This window comes from Corythoichthys intestinalis, chromosome 18 (genome assembly GCF_030265065.1).
Source record: "Corythoichthys intestinalis isolate RoL2023-P3 chromosome 18, ASM3026506v1, whole genome shotgun sequence".
NCBI classification, from domain to species: domain Eukaryota; kingdom Metazoa; phylum Chordata; class Actinopteri; order Syngnathiformes; family Syngnathidae; genus Corythoichthys; species Corythoichthys intestinalis.
Window position 1 is genome coordinate 8,065,110 of NC_080412.1, and position 22,983 is coordinate 8,088,092.

General features: G+C 39.6%; 1 protein-coding gene across 3 annotated transcripts in view; it reads left to right on the forward strand.

The window, feature by feature from the left end:
* The window catches only part of arhgap32b (Rho GTPase activating protein 32b), a 232,415-nt gene that overhangs the window by 21,161 nt on the left and 188,271 nt on the right, over positions 1 to 22,983 (forward strand). For 2 of the 3 annotated variants that reach the window (XM_057820953.1, XM_057820955.1), the window contains exon 2: positions 22,340 to 22,460. In XM_057820953.1, coding sequence (XP_057676936.1) covers positions 22,366 to 22,460 — 95 coding nt within the window. In that variant the 5' untranslated portion in view covers positions 22,340 to 22,365. Of the gene's footprint in view, positions 1 to 22,264; positions 22,461 to 22,983 lie in introns of all 3 variants that reach the window. The other variant, XM_057820954.1, reaches the window with a different exon arrangement.

The window sequence follows — 22,983 nt, forward strand, 5'->3', positions numbered from 1 at the left end:
AAGTCCTTGATCTTCTGTTTACACGATACATGGTGTTTCAGCACCATGGCTGGATTTACAAAAACATGGATCAGATGACACAATTCCTTTTTTTGCTCCCTTGTGCCAGTTTTAAAGGGAGGGGTTAAAACTACTGAATTGGATATCTTCAGTGCCTAACCAAGTCCCCTTCAAATACAGATAAATTTCCCATAGGAATCTGATACCTTCCAAAGCAACTACAGTTGAAATGGGCTGATTGAATATACTTTGAGTGTAACGTGACAAAAACAAAACAAAACAAAAAACAAAAAAAAAACTATTGCTACAACGATTAATCGATTAACTTAAGTAATTTGATAAGGAAAAAAGCTTCGAGTCCAATTTAGCTGCTTCGAGGATTCGTTTAATTAGAGTGACATTTTAATGGTTTGTTTTTGGAAGTGTTGAATAACGTTTTATTTAGTTGGGTGGCAACAGTGAATATGACACAACTCGTCTAACATGTCTGAATCCAGCTGGTCTGTGTTAAGACCAACATAAGGTATGTTTTTGTTTGAGCGAATACGTTAGTTTTATGCATTCGTTATTTAGTTTGGAAGTATATTGAGCAGTTTTTTTTTTTTTGTGGGAATAAATGTGTTTGAACGATTTGTTCAGAGCATTGTAAAAACAAAACAAAACAAAAATGTGTTTGAACGATTTGTTCAGAGCATTGTAAAAACAAAACAAAACAAAACAAAAAAGAAACCCGTTCGCAGTGTATAACATTTAATATAGCGGACTTTTGTTTTGCAAGTTAACCAATTGTCCTTTTGTTGTACATAGATCCTGATTTTTTTTTTTTTTTTTCATATCGTTTGAGACTAAGCTTAGGGATTTTAATTTACTTTTGGATGCATTTATTGCTCTTGTGAAAGTAAAGTGCAATTCTGCATGGTTTGAAGAAACACCCAGGAATTGTGATTTGTATTCGCATTTAATGCCGTTTTGAAAGTGTAATCTTAGCAAGCCAAAAATAAATATGAATTCAAGTATAAACACTTGTTTGTTTTACATAAAATGTATTCTGCAATGCATTAAATGTCTGTGATCCGATTACTCGATTATTCGAACTAATTGATCGATTAATCGTTTACCTCACTAATCGATCGGTGAACTGTATGTAAAAAAATTGCCAGAGAGTTTAAGATGACGCTCGCCACGTGAAATGCTAATGCGAACGACAAAGCAAATGCTATGCTAATACTCCGAGCCACCTAGCCAGTCATCATTGCGTTTGAAACGGCGTCACCACCCCCATCCTTCCTCTCTTGCCGCTCTGCTCTCAGAGAAAACTGTGACAAAATCAGACATTTCGCGCTTCATTCAATCAAATCGTAGTAACGCCCCCCTTCACAACCTCAGTCGCGGTAACGGTGTTGCACAGATGTGAAAAGTAGTTCATTAGAGTACTCACTAATTTCCAATTCTTAGAGTATTCGTGATTCGGCCGTGGAAGATTCGAGAACGATTGACAAACATCCAAATTCCGATCACTGAAATATGTTAAGTAAAGTGGAACTAAATCACAGTCAGTGCTGTGTTACCGGCATTCCCAAGGGGCCGCTGTCTTTTCCAGGTGTTTTTATACATATATAGAGCCGGACGTAGGAGCGACGAACGAGCCACGGAAATGGCCGGACCACTCCCTACCACGCCATTGCCAAAATGTTCAGATTGGTAATAGCGGTCTTTGGGATGCAATGAGGAACAGACCGAGAGTAAACATCATGCTCAACTCATGCCGCTAGATAAAAAAAAAAAAACAATAATACCTGACTGCGGCCGACAGCCGCTACAAACTACGGCCACATAATGCTACGGTAGATATCATATGTATATAGAAGTAGATGCGAATTGACAGACTCGGCGGCATTAGCACATGTGTATAAAACTAGATGTGAAATGACAGACTCGCCGGCGGGAATAAACAGCCGCCATCTTCCGAGCGAACCTAAGTAACTTTTTATCTAAAATACTCTTAAATCTGCAACATCCTGACTTGAATCTATCTTTAAATGATGAAACAGTTTTAAAACTTCACATGTCGAAAATAACGGGAGCAATTTGAACAACTTTAACGATTGATTCACAACATTAAATTAACTGAATGTAGTTCAAACCTGCTTATACAGAATGGGCACTTGAGTATTTTATTTACTGTTTTGAACTGTTAACTTGATACTGAAATAGTACTTTATTTAAGCCTGAGAGGATTTTTGTACAATTTTTGTAACTAATTAACGAAACATTAAAAGCAGCTAATACCGGGGGGGTGCATCAATAATTGATTTATAATCAAATCGTAGCCTCTGAATTGTAATCGTAATCAAATCGTTAGGTGCCCCAAGATTCCCACCTCTACTCACTATTGAAAAAAGTAGCGCCGTTAGAAACGCTGTTATACTCTTAACGCCGTTATTAACAATGATGACAGTAACATTAAGTCAAGATAATGCTTCGTTGCAGATTTTTAAATTTTTTTCTTTAAGCAAATCCATCGTATAACATAAAATAGTGAATCCGTTAATTTGATTATTGTATGTCCTTGCAGTTTCCTAATTTGATTTACAGTATATTCAATGAGCCTCTTACAGCTCCTAGTCATGGACAACATATACGAATGCAAATCAAATTAGTGTTTTTGCTCATGGCTACTGATCCCCCAAAACCCATATATTGTTCGTTTCTTGGAATTGATAATGACAATTCAGTTTGGATATGACTGCTCCAGACTGTGAGCAAATGGTCGCATTTTACAACTAAAATTAGAGCCAGTGCGAGTATTTTTTCATTTACTTGCCCATGCGCAACCAGTAACATTGCCTTTTTTGTGTTATTTTTTTTGTTGACAAACACCTTCACAGTTTAATCCACTAGTTGGTGGTAATGTAACTAGCTGGTTTGCCAAGGGAAAATACAGCAGGAAAAAAAGGTGGCGGCTGGCAATATGTGGACTCTGTGGAGCAAGTTATAATTGGGGTAGCGCGAAAACTTGACAGCACCTGCGAACATTGGCGAAAAGGACAATAAATGACTACTTTCTTTCCAACAAACCCGCCCACACTGTTTCAAAGTACGCTGACGTAGAGAATAAGACTCAGGTGCTCGATACACAGGAGGGGATAAGCGATGGCGAAAAGTCATTGCCGTTGAGCTGAAAGCCAGCACACGGGGCACGATGCAACTGCAGCGGCAGCGATACGCACCGCACTTTACCTGTGCGTCATCGCTCGACTCCGATTAGCTATGAATTTTGAGGGCGCTTTAAAATTTCCAGGCTTTTCTTAGTGCCAACAACTTCCATACTGCAGCCTTTTAATTTACAGTATGTCCCGGAAATTATGCCAAGATCATAAAGTAAAGTATCATAAAGTATGTGCTGGTCGCACACTGCTAAAATGATACGCTTCTCCATGTTGACAAAGTGTTATGTGTGGATGTCAACTTTCGCGTTGGCCAGTCTCCTCACAGGTGATTTGTCGATCAATAAATCCATAGCTGATTTGCTGTAGTGCCAGGTAACAGGGACAGAAATGGAACAAAATTCCCATGTTAACCATTTTTAAGCAGTATACTGGTTGATGTCGAAACTGATGGAGAATAAAATATAGATTCATAAGTTTGTAGTTTTATGCATTTATTATGAAAGTATCAGTTAAACAGTGAAAATTAGAGGAAAACTTTGTATACATACCGATTAACAGTGTGGGCCCCTGAATCTTCTGCTTGTGCCCCTAAAATTTTAAGTTAGGCCACTCATTGCGCATGAATTGTCTTTGAGAACTTCACCAAATGCAAAGACATTCACGAACAATATTCACATTCAACTGCAGTGCAGCAGTTTTCAGTTCTCTTCGGTGTGTTCATCTGGCTCTTATACCTCACACCATCCTTCTTTGTATTCATGTAATGAAGGTGAATTGAATTAACAAGGTGACTTATCTGACATTCATTCTCCAGAGAGTGAATGTTATACAGCACAGAGCGTAAATGATGACACAAATGAGATAAAAATGCAACCTCACTCATCGAACTCTGTTCCAGATTTGGATAGAAGGTATTGATGTCCTAATTTCTGGAAATCCTCAAATCATGTTGTGCACTGCCCACTTTACACATTGCAAAGGTGAATTGTAACTGTTTGTGTTGAGAAAAATATCTTCCATTCTCGCCATTCACCCCGATCCGCCGTGTGGTTGTGCCCACATATAGTACATCCCTCACAAAGCCCAGGAGGTTCGTATCTGTATTTTTATCCAAACATGCTCGAAAATGACCATTATGGGTCGTGCAAGGCGGGTTCACGCTCGTCACGCCGCGTCAACGTGCCCCACATAGTCATAGAAATTATTTCAGAGCTTTTAATATCTTTTCTTTTTATGGCAATTGGTGGAATTTCCAATATTTTTTGGGATTGTATTTATTGGATTGATCAAATATAATTTGTTTGCAATTGGTTAAACCAATGCTGAACTAACACTTTAGCCTTGGTAAAACAACATGATAAATTATTGATATCATGTTCGGATAGTTTTTCTCAAATTAAAAAAAAAAAAACATTTGGATTTTTTTCCTTTTTAATACAGTGGGGAGAACAAGTATTTGATACACTGCCAATTGGTTTTCCCATTGGCAGTGTATCAAATACTTGTTCTCCCCACTGTACATTGAAGAGGTAATGGATCACGACTCGTACTTGTAGTACAAGTATACACACTTGAAGTACAAGTACGCATGCTTGTTGAACAAGTACGCGGAAGTAAATGGTATTGTAGTACAATTATACGCAGGTACACGCCCTTGTAGAACAAGTATGCGCAAGTACACACCGTTGTAGGACAAGTATGCGCAAGTACACCCCCTTCTATGACCAGTGCGCGCAAGTACACCCCCTTCTAGGACAAGTACGCGCAAGTACACCCCCTTCTAGGACAAGTACGCGCAAGTACACCCACTTCTAGGACAAGTACGCGCAAGTAGAACCCCTTCTAGGACAAGTACGCGCAAGTAGAACCCCTTCTAGGACAAGTACGCGCAAGTAAACCCCCTTCTAGGACAAGTACGCGCAAGTAAACCCCCTTCTAGGACAAGTACATGCAAGTACACCCCCTTCTAGGACAAGTACGCGTAAGTACACCCCCTTTTAGGACAAGAACGCGCAAGTACACCCCCCTTGTAGAACAAGAACGCGCAAGTACACCCCCTTGTAGAACAAGAACGCGCAAGGACACGTCCTTGTTGAACAAGAACGCCCAAGGACACGTCCTTGTAGAACAAGAACGCCCAAGGACACGTCCTTGTAGAAAAAGAACGCCCAAGGACACGTCCTTGTAGAAAAAGAACGCCCAAGGACACGTCCTTGTAGAACAAGAACGCCCAAGGACACGTCCTTGTAGAACAAGAACGCCCAAGGACACGTCCTTGTAGAACAAGAACGGCCAAGGACACGTCCTTGTAGAACAAGAACGCCCAAGGACACGTCCTTGTAGAACAAGAACGCCCAAGGACACGTCCTTGTAGAACAAGAACGCCCAAGGACACGTCCTTGTAGAAAAAGAACGCCCAAGGACACGTCCTTGTAGAAAAAGAACGCCCAAGGACACGTCCTTGTAGAACAAGAACGCCCAAGGACACGTCCTTGTAGAACAAGAACGCCCAAGGACACGTCCTTGTAGAACAAGAACGCCCAAGGACACGTCCTTGTAGAACAAGAACGCCCAAGGACACGTCCTTGTAGAATAAGTACGCCCAAGGACACGCCTTTGTAGAACAAGTACGCCCAAGGACACGCCTTTGTAGAACAAGTACTGATTTCATTTTGTCTACACTTATAGATTAGTTGAATTTCTTTCTTATCCCAGACAATTTATTTAGGTTAATTACCTGACATGTTTTGGAAATCACTTCTGTGTTCATCAGAGAGTCTCTCGGAAGTGTTTGCCGAAACATGTCAGGTAATTCAAACAACCCAAAACAATTGTCTGGGATAGAAGAAAAATTCAAATAAAGAACACGCCATTGTAGCACAAGTACATGCAAGTTAACACAAAATCAAAACAGTCAGTTTTACAGACTGGCAGTTTACTTTTAAAACAGAAAAATCTTTGCTTTACCGTTGAGAACATGGTGTAAGAAGTATTTACAAAAACATGTTTCTTCAGTGTCAATTGATATATTAGGGTCTTTTTGGAATCATTGAAGTGCAAATCTTACAAATTGCTCTTTTAAACCAATGATTTTTTTCCTGGTAAAGGTGAAGGAAATAATTAGAATTTAGTAGTTAGGAGAAATGTTTTTGTTTTTTAACTTTTTTTTTTCATTAGAAAACTGCATGTGCAGTCAAAAAAAGTCTTGTTTCGCGGGTAATGTTGAGTCTTTTTCAATTAAATAAGATTGATTGGAATGTTATAGGTGTTTAAGCTGTTTATCATTGTTTTTGTCAGTGATGACAATAACTCATTCACTACTAAAGACGTATAAACAATGATGTTCTTCAAGTCGGCCTGGTCTCCAGGCTTGCTTGTTTTGAAAACCACGATGAGATTTGTTTTCTTATCTTGGCAAGAGAGAATATGCAACGTTGCTTTAGCCTTTAAAGGTCTTTGCCGAGTGATTATCACACACTAAATGTAACTCGTAGTGTTGGCATCGCATTTGTGTTAGCATTAGCATTAACTTGAGCATAGCGAGCGGCTTACAGAAGTAGTGCTCCGTGCTTCGGGTTGTTATAAAAGCAATGGAAAACCCTCAAGATCTTGCCGTTGTCCTGGTAGATGATGAAATATATGCTCGTCTGTTAAAGTTCATTCCAAATTGTTGGAAACAAAGAGTTATTCGATATCGGCTGATAAAAGCATTTTAAAAGAATATTGGATAGTATTTAGATCGGTTTTTCATTATCGGTTTCGTGCCAATATTCATATGGCAGTGCTGTCATGTTTACTTATTGCCCATCTGTTTTTCCAGGTGTTTTGACACCCCCTGCTGGCGCCCGGTGTAATTGGTTTAGAATAGTTCCAGCACTTTCTGCTGGCGTAATCATATGTCGGCGCAAGCTCATTGCGAATAGAGAGCTAAATGAACGAGCTAACATCTGCAGCCATTGTACCATAGCAGTTCTTGCCATCTCACCATGTTGTTTAAGCCATATACAAGCATCGCTTGTAAGTTATATTCTTCCTTTGTTTTATATTCATGAGCATTGTGTAGGTATTTGGAGGTGTGTATATTTCGTTTTGTTTGCATTTGTGATAAATTGGAGTTACGTTATTTCATTACTTGCAAGCTGTACTACCAGTTGCTATTCAAATTGACACGTGGCGTATATTTCATTTGCTATTTAAATTGACACTTGGCGTATATTTCGCTTTATTTGTGACTTTATTTCATATTGACACAGTGTTTTGTTGTTTTTGGTTTCACAAAAGTATCAGTGCTCTTGTCAAGAGAAAGATGACTACAGTAAAGCCAATTCAACTTGACTCCAGTGTCTGACTTCTCTTTAGAACCTGATTAATTCACTATCTGTCGATTTGTGTACCCACGCACACAATGAGGACAGAATAAGTGCCTTACTGGCACTTTGTACTTGCACTTGTACTTGCTCCAACAAATTGATGTTTGCATTATTTTGAGTTAAACAATAATATAGGCATGTTTTCCATAACTTTAGTTGAAAGTTTGGGCATCGCAATGAAATTTAGCCATTATATGTTAAGTCCACAACCGCAAACAGTGAGGAAAATAAGTATTTGAACACCCTGCGATTTTGCAAGTTCACCCATGTAGAAATGAAGGACAGGTTTGAAATTTTCGTGCAAGGTGCTTGTCAACTGTGAGAGACAATTAAAAAAAAAAAAAATCAATAAATCACTGTGTATTGTTTTTTTTAAGCAATTTATTTGTATTATAATGCTGCAAATGTACAAAAGTATTTGAACACCTGAGAAAATCAATGTCAATATTTGGTACAGTAACCTTAGTTTACAATTACAGAGGTCAGACATTTCCTGTAACTTGTCGCTAGGTTTTCACAGACTGCAGCAGGGATTTTGCACCACTGCTCCACACAGATCTCCTCTAGATCAATCAGGTTCCTTGACTGTCACTGAGTTTAAGCTTCCTCCCAAAATTTTGTATTGGGTTTAGTCTGGAGACTGTCTAGGCCCCTACAGAACATTGATATGCTCTTTACGAAGCCACTCCTTGGTTATTCTGGCTGTCTGGCTCTGGCCATTGTCATGTTGGAAGACCCAGTCACGACCCATTTTCAATGCTTTAACAGCGCGAAGGAGGTTATTCCCCCAAATCTCGCAATACATGGCCCTGGACATCCTCTCCTTAATACAGCGCAGTCTTCCAGTCCCATGTGCGGAAAAACACCACTAAAGCATGATGCTACCACACCCGTGCTTCACAGTAGGGATGGTGTTCTTGGGATGGTCCGAGGGAGATTGACAGTCATGTTTAGCTTCTTCCATTTTCTAATAATTGCTCAAACGGTGGATCTTATATCACCAAGCTGCTTGGCAATTGCCCCATAATTCTTTCCAGCTTTGTAGAGGTCTACAGTTCTGTCTCTGGTGTCTTTGGACAGCTCTTCGGGGTGTATGGTGTGGACATGTGTTTATATGCAGCTAACTGCCTGAAACAGGTCAAAAGTCAGACTCAAAAACTTGAAAAAAGATTGGCTAGCCAAATTTTTAAAAAATCCGTGATTGACCGCAAAATTGTGATCGATGCACCCCTTATATACTCGAGTGGGGAAAAAAAAGGAATACACTAATTTCGTGTATGATTTAAATCAAGGTTTAATATGGGTGTCAGTATGCCTCAGCGGGAGTTAATCTGCTGGAATAAAGTAACATCTAAATAATGAATGTCACTTCTTTTATCTTCAGTTCTTTTTAGATCTGTGCACACAACTACATAAAACATCGAAGTGTGAATCACATTAAAATAAGCTGACATGAAATGAAAGGTTTAAATAGGATTTTGACACCGTCACAGCCAATTGAATGTGCAGCGCTGCCACAGACACAGGAACACAAACACGGCTTGCGCTTTCAGGTGATAAATTAATTTGGGCATTGAGGAATTCCACAGTGATTTGAATTCTGTTTGATATTCAGCAAGTCTTTATTATCAGATGGGCCACTTTTTTGTCCATAAAATAACCAACGTAAATGCTTTGCTTTAGAGTTACTTTCGTCCTTTGATCTGAAAAATAAATATGTACTTTGGAAAATAATAATCAGGTTTTCAGAAGATGTTTTTCCCCTAGTGTCCCCAAAATAGGAAATGTAAATGACAGGGACATTTTCACACAAAAATCATATTTAACAACTACGGGTTTACAGAAGGCCCCAAAATTTAACACAGTGCCAGGATTTTTTCCCCCAGTAATATAGGGAAAACGATTGGAATATATACTTTGCAAGTGGATTTAAATTTGTATTTAACGTTGCTTCTATTGCTAGTTCATTAATTTTCTCATTTGTTATTGATATTTGAATTTGAATTGAATTTTTTTTAGATATGGATGTCCCCGATCTGATCACGTGATCGTAAATCTGGCCTGATCATGACATCGGCAGTCAGTTGAAAAAGATTTAGGGGTTTTTTGAAATGTATTTATTCAGGGTTTATGTGGATCATTAAAGAGCATTAAAAGTAATGAATGGATTTTGTCAAAATTTAGGCCTTAAAAAGCATTGCACTACCATAATTCTTGAAATATAAGGTGCAACTGACATTAAGCCGCCACCCATCAAATGTGACACGAAAACAGCATTTGTTCAGAGACTAGCAGCACTGGACTATAAGCCGCAGCCGTCCTCACTGTATTATGGGATATTTACACTAAAAGATATTAACCGGTAACACTTTATTTGACAGCAGCATCATAAGACTATCATACAACCAAATGAACCACCATGAAGCTTTGAACCAGTTGGCTGCAAAGCTTCAGCGCTTGAAGAAGCTTAATTTTGCCATCACTGCTCCCTTGGAGGAGACAGTCAACTTCTGCCGCCACCTGCTGTAAACACTGTTGTCGTCCAGCATGCCTCCTAGCATGCATTGCAGCGCTACAGATGTAAATATCAAACAAAATTCATTTTCCGTGCTAATTACTTCTTCAGTTACTGTTCCAGTTCTTTCATTAATTGCTAGTTATGGTATTTGGGAACACTTTATTCGGCAGTGGCACCATAAGACTGATAAAACCATCATAATTATGACATGACACTGCCATGGGCATTAATGAATGCTTATGACCAAAGTCATTTTGTGTCATCTGGCAAATTATATCACTTTTGAATGGATGTAAAACATCTGAGCCGAACATAAATGGAGTTAGTGACATAATTTGCCGGATGACACTTAACGACATCTGTCATAAGTAAAGTCGATCGGGTCCGATCACGTCATTTTCAAAGTATCGGAATCGGCAATAAAATATTGGACATGCCTTTTTTTAATATATATATACAGTGCCTTGCAAAAGTATTCGGCCCCCTTGAATCTTGCAACCTTTCGCCACATTTCAGGCTTCAAACATAAAGATATGAAATTTAATTTTTTTGTCAAGAATCAACAACAAGTGGGACACAATCGTGAAGTGGAACAACATTTATTGGATAATTTAAACTTTTTTAACAAATAAAAAACTGAAAAGTGGGGCGTGCAATATTATTCGGCCCCTTTACTTTCAGTGCAGCAAACTCACTCCAGAAGTTCAGTGAGGATCTCTGAATGATCCAATGTTGTCCTAAATGACCGATGATGATAAATAGAATCCACCTATGTGTAATCAAGTCTCCGTATAAATGCACCTGCTCTGTGATAGTCTCAGGGTTCTGTTTAAAGTGCAGAGAGCATTATGAAAACCAAGGAACACACCAGGCAGGTCCGAGATACTGTTGTGGAGAAGTTTAAAGCCGGATTTGGATACAAAAAGATTTCCCAAGCTTTAAACATCTCAAGGAGCACTGTGCAAGCCATCATATTGAAATGGAAGGAGCATCAGACCACTGCAAATCTACCAAGACCCGGCCGTCCTTCCAAACTTTCTTCTCAAACAAGGAGAAAACTGATCAGAGATGCAGCCAAGAGGCCCATGATCACTCTGGATGAACTGCAGAGATCTACAGCTGAGGTGGGAGAGTCTGTCCATAGGACAACAATCAGTCGTACACTGCACAAATCTGGCCTTTATGGAAGAGTGGCAAGAAGAAAGCCATTTCCATAAAAAGTCTCGTTTAAAGTTTGCCACAAGCCACCTGGGAGACACACCAAACATGTGGAAGAAGGTGCTCTGGTCAGATGAAACCAAAATTGAACTTTTTGGCCACAATCCAAAACGATATGTTTGGCGTAAAAGCAACACAGCTCATCATCCTGAACACACCATCCCCACTGTCAAACATGGTGGTGGCAGCATCATGGTTTGGGCCTGCTTTTCTTCAGCAGGGACAGGGAAGATGGTTAAAATTGACGGGAAGATGGATGCAGCCAAATACAGGAACATTCTGGAAGAAAACCTGTTGGTATCTGCACAAGACCTGAGACTGGGACGGAGATTTATCTTCCAACAGGACAATGATCCAAAACATAAAGCCAAATCTTCAATGGAATGGTTCAAAAATAAACGTATCCAGGTGTTAGAATGGCCAAGTCAAAGTCCAGACCTGAATCCAATCGAGAATCTGTGGAAAGAGCTGAAGACTGCTGTTCACAAACACTCTCCATCCAACCTCACTGAGCTCGAGCTGTTTTGCAAGGAAGAATGGGCAAGAATGTCAGTCTCTCGATGTGCAAAACTGATAGATACATACCCCAAGCGACTTGCAGCTGTAATTGGAGCAAAAGGTGGCGCTACAAAGTATTAACGCAAGGGGGCCGAATAATATTGCACGCCCCACTTTTCAGTGTTTTATTTGTTAAAAAAGTTTAAATTATCCAATAAATTTTGTTCCACTTCACGATTGTGTCCCACTTGTTGTTGATTCTTGACAAAAAATTAAAATTTTATATCTTTATGTTTGAAATGTGCCTGAAATGTGACGAAAGGTTGCAAGGTTCAAGGGGGCTGAATACTTTTGCAAGGCACTGTATATATATATATATATATATATATATATTTTTTTTAATTGTTTTCTAATTGTATTTAACGTTACAGACAAAATGTCTTACACTCATCCAGAGACTTTAGTTTTGGCTTAAAGTAGGGCTATCAATTTTATCGCGTTAACGGCGGTAATTAATTTTGTTAAAATGAATCACGTTAAAATATTTAACGCAATTAACGCATATGCTGCACAACCTACTCACGCATTGTCGCGTACAATCTATGATGGCGCCGTTTTACCTATATATAGAGCTAAAAGGCAGCGTATAATGAGTAGAGTGAATTTTGGCAGTCTTTGACGCCTTTTTTTATTGGCTAAAGCCTTACAATCCCTCTCTCAACAAATAGAAATATCGTGGGAAGCAATGTGGGGAAGCAAGGTAGATCTTTTTCTTAACACCCTATGTTATTTCCCAACGCAGAGAAGAATATCAATTGGTGCCACTACGCACAGTCATGGTTGCACTTCCCATCATGCATTTGGGCAGAACAGTTAAATGGCTACAGTATAATTTACTGAAAGCTCAACAAATACACTTGATGGCAATATTTAGTCACAATATACAAAGTCACATTTATCCTTTAAGAATTACAAGTCTTTCCATCCGTGGATCCCTCTCACAGAAAGAATGTTAATAATGTAAATGCCATCTTGAGGATTCATTGTCATAATAAACAAATACAGTACTTATGTACTGTATGTTGAATGTATATATTTGTTCGAGTTTTATTCATTTTTTTCTTAATGCTTTGCCAAAATGTATATGATCGGGAAAAATTATCGGGAATTATTGGAATTGAATCGGGAGCAAAAAAAGCAATCGGCTCGGGAAATATCGGGATAGCAGATACTCAAAAGCATAAACGATCGGGATCGGATCGGGAGCAAAAAAACATGATCGGAACAACCCTAGTCATAAGCATTCATTAATGCCCATGATAGTCTCTTCTTCTTTTCCTTTCGGCTTGTCATGTCATAATTATGACAGTCTTCTGATAGTCTGATGACGCCGCTGTCAAATAAAGTGCTACCTATTAACTCAATAAACCAACAAATCAGCCGCACTGGACGATAAACCGCAGGATTCAAAATGAGGGGATAAAAGTAGCGACGTATAGTCCGAAAATTACGGTAAATGTTCGAGGCATCAAAAATTATCTAAACTTGATGTTTAAAAAAACCTTTTCACACAATTTATTAGTTGTCTGATATTATCGGGTAGCCAATAATATTGGCCGTTAAAACAGTTAAATATTATCAGATAATATCGACATCAGTTTTGGGCATGTTTGCTTCAAAGTGAATGTACAGTGTATCACAAAAGTGAGTACACCCCTCGCATTTCTGCAGATATTTAAGTATATCTTTTCATGGGATAATACTGACAAAAAGACACTTTGACACAATGAAAAGTAGTCTGTGTGCAACATATATAATAGTTAATTTATTTTTCTCTCAAAATAACTCAAAATATAGCCATTAATATCCAAACCCCTGGCAACAAAAGTGAGTACACCCCTTAGTGAAAGTTGTCAATATTAACATACAACTTGTCAACTGTCAATATTTTGTGTGGCCAACACTATTATCCAGAACTGCCTTTACTCTCCTGGGCATGGAGTTGACCAGGTTGCCACTAGGATGCTCTTCCACTCCTCCATGACGACGTTGCAAAGCTGCCGGATATTTGAGACTTTGCGCACCTCCGCCTTCCGCTTGAGGATACCCCAAAGATGTTCTATTGGGTTCAAGTCTGGAGACATGCTTGGCCAATCCATCACCTTTACCCTCAGTAAAGCAGTGGCCATCTTGGAGGTGTGTTTGGGGTCAATGTCATGCTGGAACACTGCCCTGGGACCCAGTTTGTGTAGGGAGGGGAGCATGTCTGCTGCAGTACTTCGCAGTACATGTTGGAGTTCATGTTTCCCTCAATGGAATGTAACTCTCCAACACCTGCAGCACTCATGCAGCCCCAGACCATGACATTCCCACTACCATGCTTGACTGTAGGCATGACACACTTTGTACTCCTCGCCTGGTCACCGCCACACATGCTTGAGACTATCAGAACCAAACAAATTAATCTTTTTCTCATCAGACCATAGGACATGGTTCCAATAATCCACGTGCTTTGTTGACATGTCTTCAGCAAACTGTTTGCGGGCGTTCTTGTGTACCGTCTTCAGAAGAGGCTTCCTCCTGGGGTGGAAGCCATGCACACCAATTTGATGTAGAGTGCGGCGTATGGTCTGAGCACTAACAGGCTGACCCCCACCTCTTCAATCTCTGAGGCAATGCTGACAGCACACCTGTGACGAGCTTTCAAAGAAAGTATTTGGATGTTATGCTCAGCACGTGCAGTCAGCTTCTTTGGACGACCAACCCGAGGCCTGTTCTGAGTGGACCCTGTTCTTTTGAAACGCTGGATGATCTTAGCCACTGTGCTGCAGCTCAGTTTCAGGATGTTTGCAATATTTCTTGTAGCCTTGATCATCTTCATGTAGCACATTAATACGTCTTTTAAGATCCTCAGAGAGTTCTTTGCCATGTGGTGCCCTGTTGGAACTTTCACTGACCAGTATGAGAGAGTGTGATAGCTGCACTACAAATTTGAACACACCTGCTCCCAATGCACACCTGGACCTAGTAACACTAACGGGTCCCATGAAATTTGGAGGAAAAATGACAAGCAGTACTCAATTTGGACATTTAGGGATGTAGTTTCTAAGGGGTGTACTCACTTTTGTTGCCAGGGATTTAGATATTAATGGTTATATTTTGAGTTATTTTGAGGGGAAAATAAATTACTTCTATTATATAAGCTGCACACAGACTACTTTTTATTCTGTCAAAGTTTCATTTTGTCAGTGTTGTGCTATGAAAAGATATACTTAAATATTTGCAGAAATTAGAGGGGTGTGCTCACCTTTGTGATACACTGTAGAAAGAAGCCTTCTGCCTTTGTACAAGTGCTGGTACAAGCTTATTGCTTATTGACCGTTAGATGTCTCCAACTAAGATACTTGGGATTTGTTATGTGAGTAGACCATTTGCATTCATGGTGCAAAAATTAAATTAACAATAAATGACTGAAAAATAATGAATGATAAACTCATGACATACCTCATTCACTGTACTCAAGCTGTGTGCCCTGTTTTTATTTTGAGCCAGAAGCACTGTGTGAGCCATATGTGATATGGCAGTGCCTTATTGGCACTTTGCACCTGATCCCGAAAACTGATGTTTGCATTGATTTGATTTCAACAATAATTATAGTGTTGCAATATTGGCACTTTTTTTTCGTAACTTTCGTTGAAGTTGTTCCCTTCTTTTTCACAGAATGTATATTGGAAAACCTTGAAGTTGGGCATCACAATACAATTAGCCACAATATGTTAAGTCCGTGGCCGCATATATCGGTTTCGGTTTGATTTCTGTATCGGATTTTTGGAGTTGGATAATATCGGGTTATCGGTTAAAAAGTCATTATCGGTCAACTCTACTTTCAATTTGTGTGTGTGAAACTATCTGCAGTCAGGCATGGGCATTTTTTTTCTTTTAAAGTGTCATTGAAAAAGGCATTAAAGGCATTACATGAGATCTGCTGATACTTGTAGAAAACATTGTTTTTTTCTCTATTTTTAAGACTTAGATTACAATTAGACTTCCAAACTATTTTGACTTGATCATTCGACTGCTGACAATAAATCTAACCTCTATCACTGTAAATGGCAGTAAATGAGTTATGGGCAAGTGGTGTGACAATATATCGAAAAGGTAATGTATCACGGTACTTTGCAGCCCAAAAGGTTATTGATATGCTCCCTCCAAGAATCTATATATCGTTTTTAAAAGGTATCATTTTTTTTTTTTTTTAAAGGAACCAACAGGTTGCTACCAAAATCTTCCATTAGAATAATGTCTACTTGGGCTGCAGCAATTAATTATTTTGGTAATCGATTAATCTATCAATTAGTTAGTTCAAATAATGGAGTAATTGCATTACAAACATTTAATGCATTGCAGAGTAAATTTTAGGAGTTGTAAAACAAAGGCTTGCCAAGATTGGACTTTCAAAACATTTAATGTGAATACAAAATAAATTTCCCTGAGTGTTGTTTCAAACTAACTAAACTTTCACAAGGAAGAAATTCATTAAAATACCTGAGCTTTGCCTCTAAGGGTATTAAATAAATAAATGAGGATCGAAGTACAATAAAAGAACAATTTGCCAACTTGCATAGCAAAAGTCCGCTAGCTTAAATGGTATAAAATGCTTTCGTTTTATTTACAATGCTCATAACAAATCGTTTAAACATATATTCAATAAAAAAACTGCTAAATATGCCTCTAAACTAAATTCCGAATGCATCAACAATACTATTAGCGCCAACAAAAACTTGCAACCTTATGTTGGTCTTAACTGGGAGCAGCTGGATCCATCCATGTTAGACGAGTTATCTGATATTCACTGTTGCCACTGCACGGCAGTGTATGCACCCAAATCAATAAAACTAAATGCAAACACTTTTCTAAACAACGCCACTCAAATTAAACCAATCCTCGAAGCTGTAAAATTTGATTCAAAGTTTTTTTTATTCGAGTTACTCGAGTTAATCTATAAATAGCACAAATGTCTACGTTAGCTCACTGGCTGCCATTGACTGTGCTAGACATCTAATTCATTTTGACTGGATTGGACGTCAAGCGCCGTCAATGGCACTGAAACCTTTTTTCTGGGCTTTTACAAGAAAATTTTAACAATCTTTCGTTGAACTCTCTCGTCAATTTTTCTTTTCCGTCCACATCTAGAGAGGTTAGCCACAGTGCCATGGGCTTTACACTTATTGATGACACTGCGCACGGTAGACACAGAAACATTCAGGTCTTTGGAGATGGACTTTGTAGCCTTGAGATTGCCCATGCTTCCTTTTTATGCTTCTCAAGTCTTCAGACAGTTCTTTGGTCTTCTTTCTTCTCTCCATCCTCAATGTGGTACACACAAGGACACAGGACATAGGTTGAGTCAACTTTAATCCATTTTAACTGGCTGCAAGTGTGATTTGGTTATTGCCACTACCTGTTATGTGCCACAGGTAAGTTGCTGTTAATGCTCAAATTAGAGAAGCATCACTATTTTTCAAAGGGTGCCAATAGTTTTGTCCGACCCATTTTCGGAGTTTTGTGTAAAATGACAATGATTTGATTTTTTTTTTTTTTTCCCCATTCTCTTTTGTGTTTTTTCATTGCAAGCAAAATAAATGAAAATATTATTACCAAAGCATTTGTAATTGCAATCATTTTTTGAGGAAAAAAAATTAACTTTATCTGACAGAATTGCAGGGGGGTCACTACTTTTGGCCAGCAGTGTTAATGCTCCTAATGGAAAAGGAAGTGACCGAACAATCAACAGGAAATGATGTGAAATGTCCCAAAATGAACTCATTTTCTGTCATTGGCTGTCACTAAAGGCCATAGATGTCCAATCCATTTAAAGTGGGAGGGATGGCCGTGAATGCTCATTCCAATTCACAGCAGAAGGATGAAAATAGCTTGTTTTTGTATTTTTTTTTTTTTTTGTCATCAAAAGAAACAAAAAAAAGTATGTTTTGCATGAACTGTAAACGTACCCAGTGCAATCATATGGAGAATGGTGAGCTCAATGCATTTGTTGCCAATTGCGTTAAGAACTGAATAAGAAGTGTTGAGGTGACGTCATTAAGTCATTTGCATATCAATGTATTAGAAGAGTCTGCTTTCAAATGAGGTTTTGGGCTTCGACAAGATGGGCTGAGGAGGACTTGCATCCGCTGCTTGTTAGAGGTGGAGAGGAGCCAGTTGTATAACCAAAGGAGAAGGATTAAGAGAATGAACACATTGTATTTCTGCATCTGCTGCAGAACACAATATTATACAACTGAAACTCTTTTACAGCATGGTTCTTTTGGCCCGACGCATACAGAGCAATAAAGCGGAAATCGACTGAACTGTCATGCACAGTGCAAGGTTTGGCAACACGTTGTAGTGAGTGGCTTTGCTGTGCTTTAGAATTTGTATCACCAGTGAACGGTGTAACGTATGTAAAAGGCAATAAAAATTGCACAATCACTTTGACAAATAAATAAATAACTATAGTACTTAACTAGATTCATAATTTATGTGTACCTGCGGCTATAAAGTGCAGAGACACTGTCAATGAAATGAATGGGTGCAGTCTGTGAATGGGGTGATTCATTGCCAACAGCCTGTCGAATATCCACACTCTTCTTCAGTTGCCTGTTTCCTCTTTGTGGAAGTCTGCTTCCGTTTTGAACATTCAAGAAAAAAATAATACAATCAGGGTTTCCCCTGGGATTTTTTGAAGTTGTGGTGGTGGACAGCATTTGAGTCGGACAGCCCCACCATGTTGTGCTGCGGCGAAATTGCTTCATATCATGACAAATGAGATTTTTTTTTTTAAACATTTTTTCCCAGAAGAACCAAAACAAAGATCTATTTGAAATATTTCATTAGCCAGGGTAATAAAATATTGCGGAATGTCACAGTCTACATTTACAATGGGATATTAGGGCCACATAAAAATATAAAAGGACTATGAAATTAAAGTGCCTTTGACATCATAAAAAAAATCTTAAATAGCATTATTATGTGAATTAAAATCATATTTTGAGACAATTCGACTTATTACAACAATTTGGCATGGTGCAGATGACGAGAAATGCTAATCTGCCATTTAGCTACTCCTGTCCGCTCTGGCGCCGCCATCTTGGTGATGACGTCGGCAGAGTAAGGATTTCAGCTGATTTAGAATTTAGCCCAATGGAGGAGGAATATTCAGAACGAAGAAAATGCGACAGAGAGCAGCAAAATGTCATAATTTTTTTCATCTCTCCAACATTTTTACAGGATATTCTTTTTATCTAAGTATTTTTCCCCAATTGCTAAATAAATTGCATGTTCATGACGAATAACAGCTTGTTCCAAATAGAATATGAAATATTAAAAATGTGTTTATTCAGTACAACAGGGCTAAATTACTGCATAATGGTCAAAACTGCCAACTTTTTAAACCTTCCGAACGGTATTTTATGCCACCTGAGTTAGTCTGGCTTTTGTCATTTCCCTGCCCCGGCTTCCAAGACACAGGAAAGAGCTTAAACAAAACAGGAGGCGTGAGAGCTAGGCGGCATGCTAACTCGAACCAAGCGGCAATTCCAAATCTCTGTCTCGCCTTTCGAAAACGAAAAAAAAAAATCACAAAATCACCCCGACTCAGGTCACACACGGCGGCGGGGATGATTGTCTACACCAATCGGCCAGCCCCCGGCGATGAGCAAGTTTCGACTTGTTGTTCTGCTGCGGCCCCGGCAAGGCAGGCAGTGCTCGTCGCAGGGGACGCAGAAGGGAATGAATGCCAAAAATGGCGCATTATCAATGGACCAACCGGCCGACGTCTGAGCACGTGGTTGGCCCAATCCGAGGATAGCGCTCTCTAGGCGGTCACGTGAAGAAGGCCAAGGGGGCTGGAAATCGAGACACAATCGAGAACCAGAGATGAGAACGGGAGGCCTACGGGCCAAAGCCGACGATAGCGCTCTAAAGGCTGGCACGCGGAGAGGACCGAGGGGTGTTGAAGTCTGGACACAACCGTGAACCAGAGACGAGAGCGGGGGGGCTCACCGGGCCAAAGCCGAGGATAGCGCTGCAACGCCTTTATCGGCTGGCGACCATTGTGTGCGATAAGCCACTGGTCGTCGGCTGAGTGGCGTTCTTGATGGACAGGGAGCATTGTCACCCTCAAAATGCAAGCCACCTTCTTATTAAAACGTTTGCCATTATCCCAGTATTTGACATAACATAAAACACGACGCTTATTCTCTTCGTCATCCGACCAATGGTCTCTAGAATATCGGAATTGTTCCGGCCATTCTTTGCGGTAAACAGGATCATTTGGAAGTCCAAAAAGCCTCATACCACTCTCCCTGGTGTAGCAACAAAAGCCTGCAGCACATTGGGCTGGCGTGACGCAAAAAATATACGAATTAAACTGCAAAATCAGCTGAATCCGCAGTCCTTCTGCATACTGTAGTGATGGCTGTATTGTTAAAATGGTTCTAAAGTATTTCTAGGATGCAATGATTCGGGTCAAACTCGCCATAAAGAACTTAAATGTTATGTCATAGTCATAAGGTGTTAAGGTCATTTTTACAAGCTTAAACCATAGTTACATTAACAATAGCTTTCTGTGAACTTTTCTCTTGATTTCCAACTCCGCGCTAACATAGTTAGGCACAAGCTTTGAACAGGAGAACGATGTGATTTTCAAAATAAAGTGTGTAAAGCAACAATTTGTACTTTACGTGCTATTTCAGACGACTTCTGGCAAATAGTGCGTAAGAAATGAGCTATATATATATTAATTTAGACGTATTATTAAATTATACAAATTGTCAATTAGAATGTATCTTTTAAATCCTAAAAACACTAATTTGCAAGACGTGGCGGCTTTTATTTTGGTGTGTCTGTGCGCCACAATCTTTCACAGTATATTTTGGGGAAACCCTGACAATACACAATACCGTATGTGGAGTCCAATTTCTTTTCCCAGTGGTTCATGTCAGTTCATGTCAGTTCATGTCAGCTTTAGCCTGAGCAATTTAGCCAACAAGTGGATAAATTGACACAATTCGGCACAACGGGTCACCTTGGCTTTGCTTGAACAGTTGTAGCTGCGATATTTTCAGCAAACAGGGTGTTCATTACTGCCATTTAGACCATGAGATTAGTAGGGCGTAACGGTACACACAAGTCATGGTTTGGTACATCCCTCGGTACAGGAGTCATGGTTCGGTACGTGTTTGGTACAAGATGATTTTTATCACAAAAGCAGCTCTTATTAAAGAGCAAATTTGGGAATTTGTGTTATTATTGTAACATTCTTTCATTCACAGTTTATGTGTAGACAACAGACAACACACCCTTTTTTTTGAAGGGATCGACTGAGGTAACAGTTAATGTCTGTAGAACTCGCCAGCTAGGTAATTTTTTTTATAAAAATAAAATACTACAGTTTTCAATGTTGGATTCCACAGTTAGAAGTACATTAGGGATGTACCGCAAGCAACATTTTTGGCCAAAACCCAATATTGGAAACACTTGGCTGAAAAATTGAAAACCGAAATGCTGAAGAATACACATATATACAATTCATTTTTCAATTTCAATTTCATTTTTTAGCTTGTGAAACATTAGCGGTAGTGTGTTGTGTGCTGTTTTAAGCAGTGTGAGTGGATTTCAGAGGACTCACTCAACGCCATTGAAGGCACTAGATGTCCAATCCATTTTAACTGGGAGGCTCAAAGCTTGATCAGACATCTAGCGCTGTCAGTAGCACTGAATCGGAGCATTCACAGGATGTCTTTCTGGTTTTGGGAGCATTTATAGGTCACTTCTTGTTCATTTTAGGGCATATATAGGTCATTTCCTGTTGATTTTCAGTCACTTCCTACTTATTTGGGGATGTTCTTGGGTTACTTCTTGTTCAGTAACCCCCCAAAATACAGGTTGTGTTCTGTACACGCCCCAAAACCAACAAGGAATTCCTCATTAATACCCCAAAATCAAGAGGAAGTGACCAAAAGTCAATGTATTGTATATTGTAGAATGATTTCCTGACTCATGAATCGATAATTGTTGTATCGCTATATCGCAAGATAATCGTTATCGTTAGCCAAATCGTATTGTATTGTTAGGTATTTAGAGGTTCCCACCCCTAATACCAAGCAGTGAAGCCGTATGTGTCGATGAAACTGTTGATTTATGCTTGATCTTGATAGTCACTATCTTAACCATAGCTATTATCCAAAAAGCTCTTTTAGCAGCTTTTTTAATGCAGTCTGTCATTGCATTTAATGGTTTGCTTTTATTTACTCACCAAATGACAACTTGCCTGTTTTGTGTGTCGGTCACGATCCTAGACCCCCCCAGACCTCAGCATCTTTCCTCTTGCATCCATATATATGATTTATTTGATCTCATCTGTCTCTCTCTCCGTCTTCCCTTACTCTTTTTCTCTCTTGCTCCCCACCACCACCCATTTTTCTGGCAAGCTGCACATCTCTCTCCTTCTTGTTCAATCTCTCTCTCTCATTCTTTCCCTCTCTCTCCTTCGACTTCTCTGGCAGGCTACACATTGCAGTGAGTCAGTATCATGGAGGCAGGCAGCGGGGCTGCCGCAGCGGTGGGTAGTGCAGCGCTTGGACTGCTGGGAGCCACAGCCACGTCCAGCTTTGACGTCTTGGACAGGTAAGTTTACTGTAAAAAGCAACACACATATTCACAAGATAAAAGCCTTGAAATGTTACACCAGAGGGAAGCTCCGAAGGGAGATTTGTGTGCGTTAGAAGAGGACCACACCTCAGGTTATGCTTAGCTTCCCCATGCTAGTTTGTTTGTAGTCTGCAGTGTTTATAGTAGCGATTATGTGCATGTGAGGCGGCCGCTGATTGAGAGGCAGATGCTCAGGATGCGTCAGTTTGCCGTTTGTGTGAGTGTGAACACGCATGTGCTGGAGTGTCGATGACACGAGAGAGTGTTACTTGGCTTTGTATGTACATCAAGGAGAAATGTTACCGGTATATGCGTGCAGGGGAGGTGAAGGTGGAGGTGGAGGTGGAGGAGGAGGTATTGCTTGACATGCCTGAGCACAGCAGCTGAGTTAGTGAACTGAATTTGCACAGTCACCATTCCACCCCCTGATTAGTCCCCACCCACATCTCTTCAACCTGTAGTAACTAGATGACAGGTGTCAATAACTATTACCTTTTGA